Source organism: Rousettus aegyptiacus, unplaced genomic scaffold (genome assembly GCF_014176215.1).
Source record: "Rousettus aegyptiacus isolate mRouAeg1 unplaced genomic scaffold, mRouAeg1.p scaffold_m13_p_1, whole genome shotgun sequence".
In the NCBI taxonomy this organism is placed as follows: Eukaryota; Metazoa; Chordata; class Mammalia; order Chiroptera; family Pteropodidae; genus Rousettus; species Rousettus aegyptiacus.
Window position 1 is genome coordinate 27,921,343 of NW_023416284.1, and position 12,284 is coordinate 27,933,626.

Genomic DNA, 12,284 nt, shown 5'->3' on the forward strand with positions numbered 1-12,284 from the left:
GGCCTTCAAGAGGATATATTCTTGAATCCCTTGAAGTCTCAATGTGAGAACACCATGTGAGATCCAAAATGCAGGAATCAAAGGTATCTCAGAGCTAAATAATCAAACCAAGATATCCACCTCCTTGCCCAGGGAACATTCTATCCAAATTGGTCTAACATTGCTCCAAGCACTTATTAGGGATTCTATAAATATTTGTCAGTTTGTCTAACTAACTAGCCTTGATAACATTCCATGGGCTCTGTGGAAGAAATTGTACACAGAAGAAGGCTTATTTAGAACACACACACACACACACACACACACACACACACACACACATACACACACACTATAAACCAAAACAAGGAAGCTAGGGAAATAGAAAATATTTTATAGCAAATCAAAAACTTCTAGAGCTCTTTGTAGTTTCTAAAATTATTCTTTCCAATACCAAGACTAATAGATGCTACAGGGGACACTGAAAACATGAAAGCAGCTTCTTTTTGTCTTCTTTCTCTCCGATGCTGTACCTTTGAAAACCCACACACCGTAAGTTTTCAAGAAAAGGGAGAGTTTCGAATAAACTTTCTTTGAGAGAAGAGAAATCTTTCTCTTAGAACCTTTATCTTCTCACTCCCTCCATTCCAGCCCTACCTGCAGTGGTTACAGCTACAAAGAACAAACTGACTTGTAAAGATAGCCTGAGCATCAAGAATCAAAACCTAGAGAAAATTTTTGTGTAAAATGATGTGTATTTACCTGGGACTTCAGTGCTTATGTGTCTGGAAGCCATTTACAAAAAAAAAAAAAAAACTAATAAGGACTGCTCCACAGACATGTTGTTCATAGGAGAGAGCTGAGTGATGGGTGGGAATGGATCATCAGTTTAATCTGAACTCAATCCTCGATCCTATCTTGGTAGGCCTGGACAACAGAACATGATACTAACAAGTCCTCTTCTCTTAATCCTTTCTATGGTCCCTAAATTACTGCAACCAAATGCTAATAAAAAGCACCATTTCCAAACTCCAAAGAAGAAAACAGTCATTTATAAAATGTCACTCTATAAAGATGTATCGATAAATGTGATCTCATTAGATTATTATGACAACCCACTGAGGTCAGTGTCACTATTTTAATTTTATAAAATAAGCCATCCAAGTCCAGAGAGAGAGTAGGTGATGGAGCCAGGACCCAAACTCCAATTTCACACTCTTACCACCACATTAAGTTGAAATGTGTTTCTTCTACCATCAAACTTCATGAAAGGTTTAACAGGTTTCCAAACACAAAATAAGCCTACTTTAGGTAATGTAACGAGAGAAAACATACCTGTGCATTAATTTTTAGAGGGCAGAAAGTACATATTACACAGCATAGCAAACTGTCAGATATTTTCCAAAGAGGATCCAAAACCTAGGGTCAGAATTTCAATATCTGAGACATTGCACTGGTAGTGAAAGGTAGATATCTATCAATTTAGGTTAAAATAACACCACATAAAGCCACGGATAGGACTCAAGCCCAGATGGATGAGAAAAATGATATTATTATATTATTACTAGTGTTAGAGGCAGCATACAATATTATGGGAGTTAGCAGGATCTGATTTGAATCCTCACTCTAATTGTGGATACAGCCTAGGCTTTAAATACTAGTATATGCTGATAAATCTGGAATGTATTTCCATCTTTGATCTCTTCTATTAATTCATCCACCTAATTGCCTACTTGTCACCTATCTTCATTCATGTATCTAATAGAAATATTAAAATTAACATTAAAAAAATAAAAATAATAAATAAATAAATAAAATTAACATTTTTTAAAAGCTAACTTCTATTTCCCTATAAACCTGCTCCTCTCACAGTCTTCCTCAGCTCAGTTAATGGCAGAATGGTAGGACATCCTTTGATGTGGCTAAGGCTAAAAAAATGAACCATCATGTATGCCTTGCTGTAAACAAACAAACAAACAAACAAACAAATAAATCAAATCTTCAAAGTCTTCCTAACTTTTCTCTTTCTCCCACACCCCACATGCAAATATTGCTGGTTCCCTTTAAAAGATATGTCTCAAAAAAACATCACTTCTCATTATCTATACCATTACTACTCTGGTACAAGTCGTTATCTTCTTTTACCAGGAATATTGCCATATTCCCTAACTAGTTCCATGGCTTCGATTCTCTTTCCCCACAGTCTATTCTCAGCACAGTAACTAGAGTGATCCCATTCCAATGTAGGTTAGATAATTTAAAAATCACACAAATCCTATTATCAAAACACTAAGTGACTTCTTTTAGTGCTCAGAAGAAGGCCAAAGTCCTGATAAGGGCTCTAAGGTCCCCTGTCATCTCTCTGGCCTTATCTCCTACCTCTCATCTCTCACTCTATCTGCTTCAGCCATAAAGCCCTTCGTTGCTCCTCATTCAAGGCGTCCTTCTACCTCAGAGCTTTTAACTTACTATTTTCCTCAGATATCTTTATAGTTCACACCCTCACCCTCTTCAAGTATCTGCTCAAATGCTATTTTCTTGGGGAAGACTTGAGCCTTTCCTGAACATCCTGTTTAAAACTGAAATATCCCACACTCCATATTCCCTGTTCCTGTCTTATCTGTCTTCGTGGTGGTTCTCTCTTCTAATGTACTATTTAATTTTTCCAATTATCAGGTTCCCTCATGAGAATGCAGGAATTTTTAACCTTCTGGGTTCATTATATATCACAAGGCCTGGGATATAGTAAGCATTATAAATTTTGGATAAATGAATGGACCGAGTCTGAGCTGAGCTCCCAAGGAGCGAGCTACTGATATTACTTATGCTAGAACTGTCCTGGGTGCTGAAGTTTCCTTCCCATGGAGTTAGCTATTATGTTGACCTCGTTCTGGAATTTTCCCTTGGATTTACATAGCTCTCAACAGATTCATAAACAGAGGCCAATCCAGACCATTTACTTACATTAATCACAATCTTCCCACAATACCACAAGGTCAATACCTATGTTAACTGGATCTTACAACTGAGAAAACATATTTATCAGAATTAAGCAAAGACGCCAAGGGCTGCCCAGAGCACTGGTTGTAATTCTTGTACTTGCAATTTAAAAGAGAAAATGGCAACTAGAGTTTGTAGTACAGAAGACGAGATTATCAGTAAAAGACCTGCAAAATCATGTTATTTTAGGAAAAGTGGAAGAGACTGAGAAAGTTTAGTTTAAAGACTTATGAACTTTAGTGATCTCATAAAATATTTCAAAGGTTGTTATGCCCAAAAAGGTGGAAATGTATATTGTATGTTCATTCACAAAGGAAAAAGTTATAAATATGTGTGAAAGTTATGGGTCAAAGGAGGGCAAAATGAAGCTTAATTTATAAATAACAAAATTAAAAAAATTTTTTAAACTGCCCAATAATGAAACATCCTGCTCTTAGAAGGAGAGTGAAATAGCAAGTTCTTCATTTTTATTAGTGTTCAAGCCTGAGCTCTAAGGCCATATCATTCTGGGATACTATCACTGCTTTGGTTGTTAGGTTAGAATGGACAACTAAAAAGCCACTTTACCACAAATATCTAAGGTTTTGATGCTCAATGACACCAATACTCAGAAAATCTATTATTTTAAAGGTGAATTCTCAATAAGTACCCCATCTCATAACAGAATCGAGAGTCACAACAAAGTAATGTGGTGATAATGAGAACCAAAGAATGCTGAAAAAGGTGGAAATGCAATAATAGTCAATTGCAATGTAAAATTTTAAGATAATTTAAAGTTCCTACTGTCTTATTTTTGCAAATATGGAGCTCCCTTGGTGGCTATGTTTGGTGCCCAAGAGGGGTTACTCTCTTGCCTCCTGGGCAGGACCCACTTAGGCTCCACCCAGGAAGGAGAAGGGAGAACCTGAGTAAAGGGTTAGTCTAGAAGCTAAAGGGAGAACTGTTATAAAGCATGCTCTAAATTTTTTTTTTTACGATTTCCTGTTTAAAATTCTGTATTCTTGTCTCCTTTGAGATAATGTTCTAAGAATAGAATTAGGGAAATATAGACTATTTAAAAAGTTGTTAAGTACCAACTCTATTTAAACAACAAGAGAACTATACAAAATTCAAGACAGAAAGGGGAAAAGAAACAACCCAGATGAGTATTTTCACTGAAGAAGTACAAAAGCATCTTTCCTGGTCTTTTTTGTTCTAGTTTTTATTCCATCCAACCTATTCTAAACATTGCCAGAATGACTGTTCAAAATGCAGAGTTGATGATGCTGTTTCTCTGGTTAAAAAGCTTTTAAATCTCCCCTTGTCTATGCACTAATGTCTAAACTCCTCAGCATGATGCTCAATGCCCCTTAAAATCTGATCCTTACCTATCTGGCATTTTTGCTTCATTTCCAATACACTCACTCAACTCTCATGCTTTCATATGGCTTGCTAGTTAGGAATGGTTTTTGCATTATTCCTAAAATAATTCGCTTATGTCTGTGGCTGCTTTTGCCCTACAATAAGAGTTGAGATGTTGTGATAGAGACAGTGCGTGTCCCACAAAGCCTAAAATATTTACCATCTAGCCCTTTACAGGAAAGGTTTGCTCATTCTAGCTCAAGATAAACCAACTCATTTACTTTCCTATGAATATTCCAGGTCCTTTTATAAAGCAGTTCTCCATGAAGCTGTATGTATCAAGGAGGCAGTAGAGCCTCTGCAATCAAAGAAAATTAGGTATGAGTCCAACTCTGCCACTTACCAATAGCACAATACAGAGAAAACCATTAATCTCATTGTATCTCAATTTCATCATCTGTAAAATTAAGATCATAACTTGTAACTTGAAGGTTTTTGTGAAGATTAAATGTTTTGAGTATAGATAACATTATATCAATAAGCATCGTTGTTATTATTACTACCATTATTAAATTACTCCCCAGTTGAAATGCCCTGCTCTCTTTTCTCCTCTTGGTAAAATACTAATCATGAAAATCTTCTCTGATTCCCATGAGACTTCTCCTTCCTCTGGGCTCTAATAACATTGCTAATGTGCAAAAACGGATGAAACTAAAGTGAAAATTGGACAATTTCATAATCATAGGGGCAATTGTAATACTTGTCTCATAGTGTTTGATAGAATAATTTGACAAAAATTATAAAAATGTAGACAATATGAACAACAATGTCAATCCTCTTGATTTAATTTATATTTATTAATCATTATAGATATATTAACCATTATAGTGACATTGTTTCAATAGCATATGAAATGTTCACCCATGTAGACTATAATTAAATTACATGTTTGTTATCTGAATGCAGTACAATTAAATTAGAAATCAACAAAAAAGATATCTAGAAAAACCCCGAATATTGGAAGTTGAGCAATGCATTTCTAAATAACTCATATATCAAAGAATAACTCACACAGGAAATCAAAAAATATTTTGAACTGACTGATAATGAAAAAATGACATATTAAAATCTTTGATTGCAGCTAAAGCAATGCACTTTACACTTTAAGTACTTAAATTTAAAAAGAAGAAAGGTATAAGCATTTTTAAAATAAACAAATTTTAAAAATTAATGAGATAGAAATGGACGAACAGTAAAGACAATCAATAAAACCAAAAACTAATCTTTGAAAGGTACCATAAAATTTACAAATCTCTAGCTAGTTGATGGAAAAAAAGGAAATAAAATACAAATTATCAATATCAAGAGTAAACAGGAGACATTATGCAAGTCTCACAGATATTAATAGAAAACAAGGGTATATTATGACCAACTTTATGTCAATAAATTCACAGATAAAACGGACAAATTTCTTGAAAATACGATGTTCAAAAATGGACTTGAGAAGAAATAAAGACTCTGAACAGTTAAATTTATAACAAACTTTTCCACAGAATAAAAACTAATTAACTGGATTTATCAAAATTAAAAACTTTCGCTCATCAAAAACACTATTAAAAACGAAGAGGCAAATCTGTGATAAAATGTTCAAAAAAACCCAAAAATATAACAAAAAACTTGTATCCAGAATAATAAAGAATTCCTACAAATAATTTCCATGTACTTCCCATGTTATCTTAAGTTCTTTATTGCTCTTAACTTCAGTTTCCTCAAGAGACTACTAATCCAATTTCCTTCATAAGGCTGTTGTGAAAATTGAATTTTAAGTTAATTTATACAAAGCTCTGAGCACAGGGCATGATATATGATAGAAGCTCCATAATATTAATTATCATTATTATATACATCAAAATGATTACTGTAAGAAATTTGGAAAGTCCTAGAAGGATGGCCACTAAGTTTTGGGACAATACCCACGTGGACCAGCATGTCACAGTGGAAGGTCCTTGTACCTGGAGTACCAGTGGTGCATACCTGAGATGTCCAGAACACAGCACAGGTTGCTTTCAGGTGCCCTTAATGAAATCTTTCTAGGGAGATAGTGAAAGTTTGTTCTATTCTCCACTGAACTAGAAAAACCTAATATGAAGATTTCCAGGAGCTATGAGCAGAAAACATGTCTCTTGTTGTGTCAAATGCAACCATCTCTAGCCCACTCTACCTCTGGCTTAACTCTTAACTCTGAATATTCTTCTCCAACCCTCATCTCTTGTTTGGAGTATAAAATTTGCCTGTTAAGTGGTCTCTTCTATCTATTCTCCATGTGCCTCAGAATGACCTTTTAAAGTACAGAAGAGATCACTTTTTTATGTCACAATCTCTTTTATGGAAAAAAATTTGGCCCTAAGCACAGAAATAATGAAAATGTTCTCCTTCTAAGAATGTATCTATTATGGACTGCATGCTTGTGTCCACCCCCATCCCCAATTCATAGGTTGAAGCATAAGTTCCTGGTGATATTTGAAGGTGGGACCTAGGAGGTCATTAGGTCATGAGAGTAGAACCCTCATGAATGGGATTAGTGACCTTATAAGAAGAAACACAAGAGAGATAATTCTCATTCTCATTCTCTCTCTCTCTCTCTCTCTCTCTCTCTCTCTCTCTCTCTCTCTCTCTCTCTCTCTTCCTCCCCCGATCCCAACCATGTAAAGATACAAGAAGACAGCCACATCTGCAAACTAGGCATTGTACTGTCACTAAGTCTCCTGGTGCCTTGATCTTGGACTTCCCAGACTCCGGAACTATGAGAAAGAAAATTCTGTTGCTAAGGCCATCTAGTGCATCTAATTCTGTTATGATATCCCAAATTGGCTAAAACACTATCTGCAAAAAATTAAAAATTCAGCTAATGATTTATGCACAGTGATGATCATTATACCAATACCAAGGTGGGGGGCAGGGAATAGGAGGATAGTTGGTCACATGTTCTAAAGCAAATAATTTTTAGAGATTTTCATGTCATGGTGAAACCCTCGTGACATTCTGTGAAAAAAAGTAGGCCACACTGAGAGACTGAGAAGCTGAGCTCATGAAATAGAAAAAAATTGGATTTACGCCAGTCTAAGGAGAGCTCTGGCAAACATCACAGACTTTCAATTTGGGACTCAGATCAATCAGAAAAATACCAATAAATACAAAAACTAGAGCTAAGCTTTAAGTTAGCTCAATCCCTGATAGTGTAAAGTGATTTCCTACTGTTCATACAGACTGCTATAAGCAAAAGTGAATCTACTCTGAAGAAATATAGCTTCATCCAGAGCCTTGAATTAGTTCTACAAGTTTTATATACACAGTGTCTGGACCTCATTCAAAAATTACCTGGCAAACAAAAAAATAAATAAAAATTTATTCAAAATTAAGAGAAAAAAGAGGCAATAGAAATAGACCTACAGGAAATCTAGATACTGGAACTATCAGATATGGACTTCAAAATAACTGTGATTAAATAATAAGGTAGAAAATTTCAGCAGAGACTTTGGAAATGAACAACATTGAAATTTTAGAACTAAAAATATAATAATCAAAATTAAGAATTTATTCTTGGATTTCACAGCAGATTAAACACAATTGAATAGAAAATTCAAACTAGATATCAGATCGAAAGAAAATATATTGAATATACTGAAACACAGTGACATAAAATTATGGAAAATATCAGTGTAAGAAACATATAGGTCATGGTAAAAGGCCGTAGAACAGTATTTATATATCATCTCATTATGTCAAATGATGCATAGAAACATAAAGCAATGCACAAAGATATTAAGAATTGTTAACGCTGAGGGGTGACATCTGAGGTATACTTTAGTAATTTCTTTTTCTGTATTTCTCCCCTCAAATTTATCCTTGCATACCATAACAATTCTCACAGTACTTTTTAAGAAAACACTAGTTTCTTTTGCTACTAAGTGTTCCAGGAAGAAAAGTTTCTGTGAACCAACAATTTGGGGAAATATTATGTTAAATAGAATTAGCACAGGTATTTGCCTTGTTTTTAATTGTTTATTTATCTATTTGCTTATTACTATTGGACTTAGAGTCTTTACCATCCTGTTGTACACTATGAAGTAAGTTTGAAGAGGGGAAATGTGTTTCTGAGCTTATTTGAGCAAGGAATGTTTCATCACGGAATTTATTGTTGGACCAGAGTTTCACGTAAGGGTCCTTACAAAATATTTGTCTGGGTGTGTGTGTGTGGGAAACCTAAGCTCTTTAATACAACATGCCAGACCCTACCTGTCACATCTATTCTCCTCTGCCTGGGGCTATGTCCCAGCCTCCCTGCCCATTCTCCAAAACCCTCATGGCTCTAGGCTTTCAACATTCTGCCTCTTCTATCTGGAATCCCCACACCCTTGCTCCCTTCCATTTTCTCCAATTATCAAATTTTTACTCATGCTTCCAATACCCAGCAGAAGCATGGCCTCATCTATGAACCCAGACCCACCTTCTTGTCACTACTTCAGAGATTGTTTCCACCATGATGTTTAGTACCTTATAGCAACCTTGTCTTAGTACTTGTCTCTCTCCTACTAGGCTGGGACTTAGATTATTCATACCTAGCATTAGGCCTGACATACAGTAAGCATCATAAATGTTCGATGAATTAATAATGCCAACATTATGGCTAACTTTATTTTCTCTGACAGGACGACAAAATATTTTTCAAGCAATCTTTATTTCTTTCTACTATAAAGACAATATATGTTGATTGTAGAAATTTTAGACAGTAAAATATGAGCAAAAATAAAAGCACTTATTATATTACTACCTAGAGATATCCAGTATTAACATGTTAATATACAGTTGATCCTTGAACAACACAGGTTGAACCGTTCAGGTCCATTTATGCCTGGACTTTTTTTCAATAAATTCTGTAAATGCATTTTCTTCATAATTTTCTTAATAACATTTCTTTTCTCTGGCTTACTTTATTGTAAGAATACAGTATATAACATACAAAATGTGTGTTAATTGATTTTATATTATCAGTTAGGCTTCTGGTCAAAAGTAGGCTATTAGTAATTAAGTTTTTGGGGAGTGAAAAATTATACGTGGATTTTTGACTGCACAGAGATCAGTGCCTCCAGCCTCTCATTATTCAAAAGCCAACAGTATATACTTTCTGGCTTCTTAAAATGAATGAATGCATATTTTTTAAACTTGGATTGAGTGTATGTATACAATTTTATATCTTGATTTTTTTTTTCCACCTCAAGGTAAGTCTTAAGGAGCTGCAGTTTAAGCCAAGACATGACAAAGAGAAGTTGACAGCATAACAGGGAGGGGTTAAGGGTGAGAAGAGAAAGAATAGCATATGTGGAAACGTTAATATTGGAAAGAGTATGGCACATTCAAGGCAAAGACAGAGTCTGGTTTACTCAGAGTGAGAGGAGGAAGAACGGAGTTACCTGAAACAAGTCTGGGAAGGTCAGTGAGGCCAGATCCCGCCTGGTCTCAAGCCATCCCAAGTTGTCTCCAATCTGCACCTCTGAAGCAAGTACACAATTCTTGTAAATTACTGCAGTGGCATTTATTTCTTCTTCTCCCCACCCCCTCCAGGAATCCTTCTGTGTCAGTACCCTCTTCTCTCCAGCTAACCTAATACAATGTATGAATTTTCCAGAGAGTGATGAACCTTTCTCAAGGTTCAGACACACGGCACACCCCAAAGCCCACTTCCTTTGTCTCAATAAAAGGTTTTAATGGCTCAGATACTCCTTCTTTTGTTAACCATTGAGACTGTGGAACAAAAGAAAACTAAAAGACTGATGTGCCTGGAAGGCATTTCATGGTGTCAGTCTGTCAGCCAAATCATTGGCTGTCTCCCAAGGACCTGTGTAGAGTTAAGATTGGGGCTGAGGGAAAGTGTGTACTGGTGCTGCTGGGTCATGTGAATGAGTGTTTAGGGCATTGATCGCACATCATGAGTCTTGTTTCCCTGTCTCTCAGCTTTCCTTCCAAGGCCTCATTCTGGGGCCCTACTCCAGCCTGTCACCTTGAGGAAAGCTCTCTTCACGTCCTTGTTCCGAAGGCTATATATGATAGGGTTGAGAAAAGCAGAGATGACATTGTAGAACAGGGTCAGCTTCTTGTCCTCGTCCGGTGAGGCCTCCGAGCCAGGCTTCATGTACATAACCATGGCTGGCACGCAGAACATGGTGACTACAGTGATGTGAGAGGCACAGGTGGAGAAAGACTTCAGCCGCCCCTGGACCGAACGGATCCTCAAGATGACCGTGAAGATGTTGATGTAAATGACAAAGATGAGGGAAAATGGAATGACGATGACACTAAAGCCGAGAATGAAGTCTACGCGGTCATTGACTGAGGTGTCTGCACAGGCCAGCTTTAGGACTGCTGGGACTTCACAGAAGAAGTGATTGATCTTGTTGGGGCCACAGTAGGGCAGATTCATGGCAAAGACAGTGTAGACAAGAGCAGAGATGGCACCCCAGAGTCCACAGAAAATTACCATAACACCACATAGCCATGGCCTCATGATGACCTTGTATCTGAGTGGGTGGCAGATAGCCACGTATCTGTCTATAGACATGATGGCAAAGAGCCAAGACTCGGTGATACCTAGCACCAAGAAAATGTACATTTGGGCCACACAGCTGGTAAAAGAGATAGTCTTCTTTTGGCTGGCCAGATGTGCCAACATCTGAGGCACGGTTGTAGTGGTGTATCCCAGATCCAACATGGAAAGGACACCAATAAAGAAGTACATGGGTGTGTGGAGGTGCGAATCCAGGCAGATGAGGGTGGTGATCAGGCTGTTGCCCAGAATAATCAATAGGTATGTCATCAAGAAGGCTGAGAAGATCAAAGGTGTGATCCTGGGGCTAAAGGAGAAGCCCAGAAGGATGAACTCATTCACAGAAGACAGGTTAGGCTCTTGCATTGTGTTCTACCTCTAAATGAAAAAGAAAGGTGGTGACATCAGAAATATGGCTGAGTGAGAGACATCCCCAGATCTCTCCCCTTGAAACAACAATAAGCTGAACATCTAAAACTCAACAAAAAACACACAAACTGCACACCAGCACGTCTGAGTGTGAGCTCTGTGCATAAAAACTACCACAGGCTTGAGACTTTTATATAATAAAACTTCTTTCTGGAAAAAAAGCAGAATACACTTCCATTAATGTCCAGGCAAAGAAATAATCCATTAAACATCATGAACAACCAAGGTGACAAGGTATCTCAGAAAGAAAGAGAAAAATCTCCAGAAAATAAGCTTACAGGCATAGAAACTGCAACTTAAATGACAGAGAACTCGGGATGGCACTTCTAAAAAAATAATTAATGAGATACAAAACAACCATATCAACAATTTCAGGAATTGAAAAAAAAAAAAAAAACTAGATGAGCCAAATGAGTTCTTTAGCAAGGAGACTGAACCTTCAAAAAAAATTGAATAGAACTTCTGGAGATAAAGAACACACTGCAAGAGTTGAAAAATGAAATAGCAAACTTGGGAAATAGAGTTGACCAAATGGAGGAAAAAATCAGTGATATCAAAGACAGAAATCTAGAAATAAATCAGAAGGAAAAAAAGAGAAACAAAAGAATGAAAAATAATGAAAGAGAAATACAAGAACTAGCTGATACCATCAGGAGAGGAAACATAAGAATAATGGGTATCCTAGAAGAGGAGGAAACAGAGCAGGGATTAGAAAGCATTTTCAGACAAATAGTTGATGAGAATTTCCTGATCTACAGAATAAGTTGGAGCTTGGCATTAAAAAGTCAACAAAACACCCAATTATCTCAACTCAAAGAGACCTTCACAAAGACACATCGAATTAAAATTATCAAAAATCAACGACAAACACAGAATTCTCAGGGCAGCCATGGAAAAGAAGATGGTAACCTATAAAGGAAAACCCATTAGATTG

At 36.5% G+C, this 12,284-nt stretch overlaps 1 protein-coding gene across 1 annotated transcript; it reads right to left on the minus strand.

Moving 5' to 3' along the window:
* Positions 1-10,305: 10,305 nt before the first annotated feature.
* On the minus strand, positions 10,306-11,291 carry LOC107499490 (olfactory receptor 2G3-like). Its single transcript, XM_016123698.2, has one exon. It carries the CDS (start codon positions 11,285-11,287, stop codon positions 10,349-10,351), a length of 939 nt encoding a protein of 312 aa, XP_015979184.2. The 5' UTR covers positions 11,288-11,291; the 3' UTR covers positions 10,306-10,348.
* Between the last annotated feature and the right edge of the window lie 993 nt (positions 11,292-12,284).

What these genes read in the sequence shown, in the direction of transcription:
- LOC107499490 (XM_016123698.2), bottom strand. Translation starts at nt 11,287, where the DNA reads ATGCAAGAGCCTAACCTGTCTTCTGTGAATGAGTTCATCCTTCTGGGC.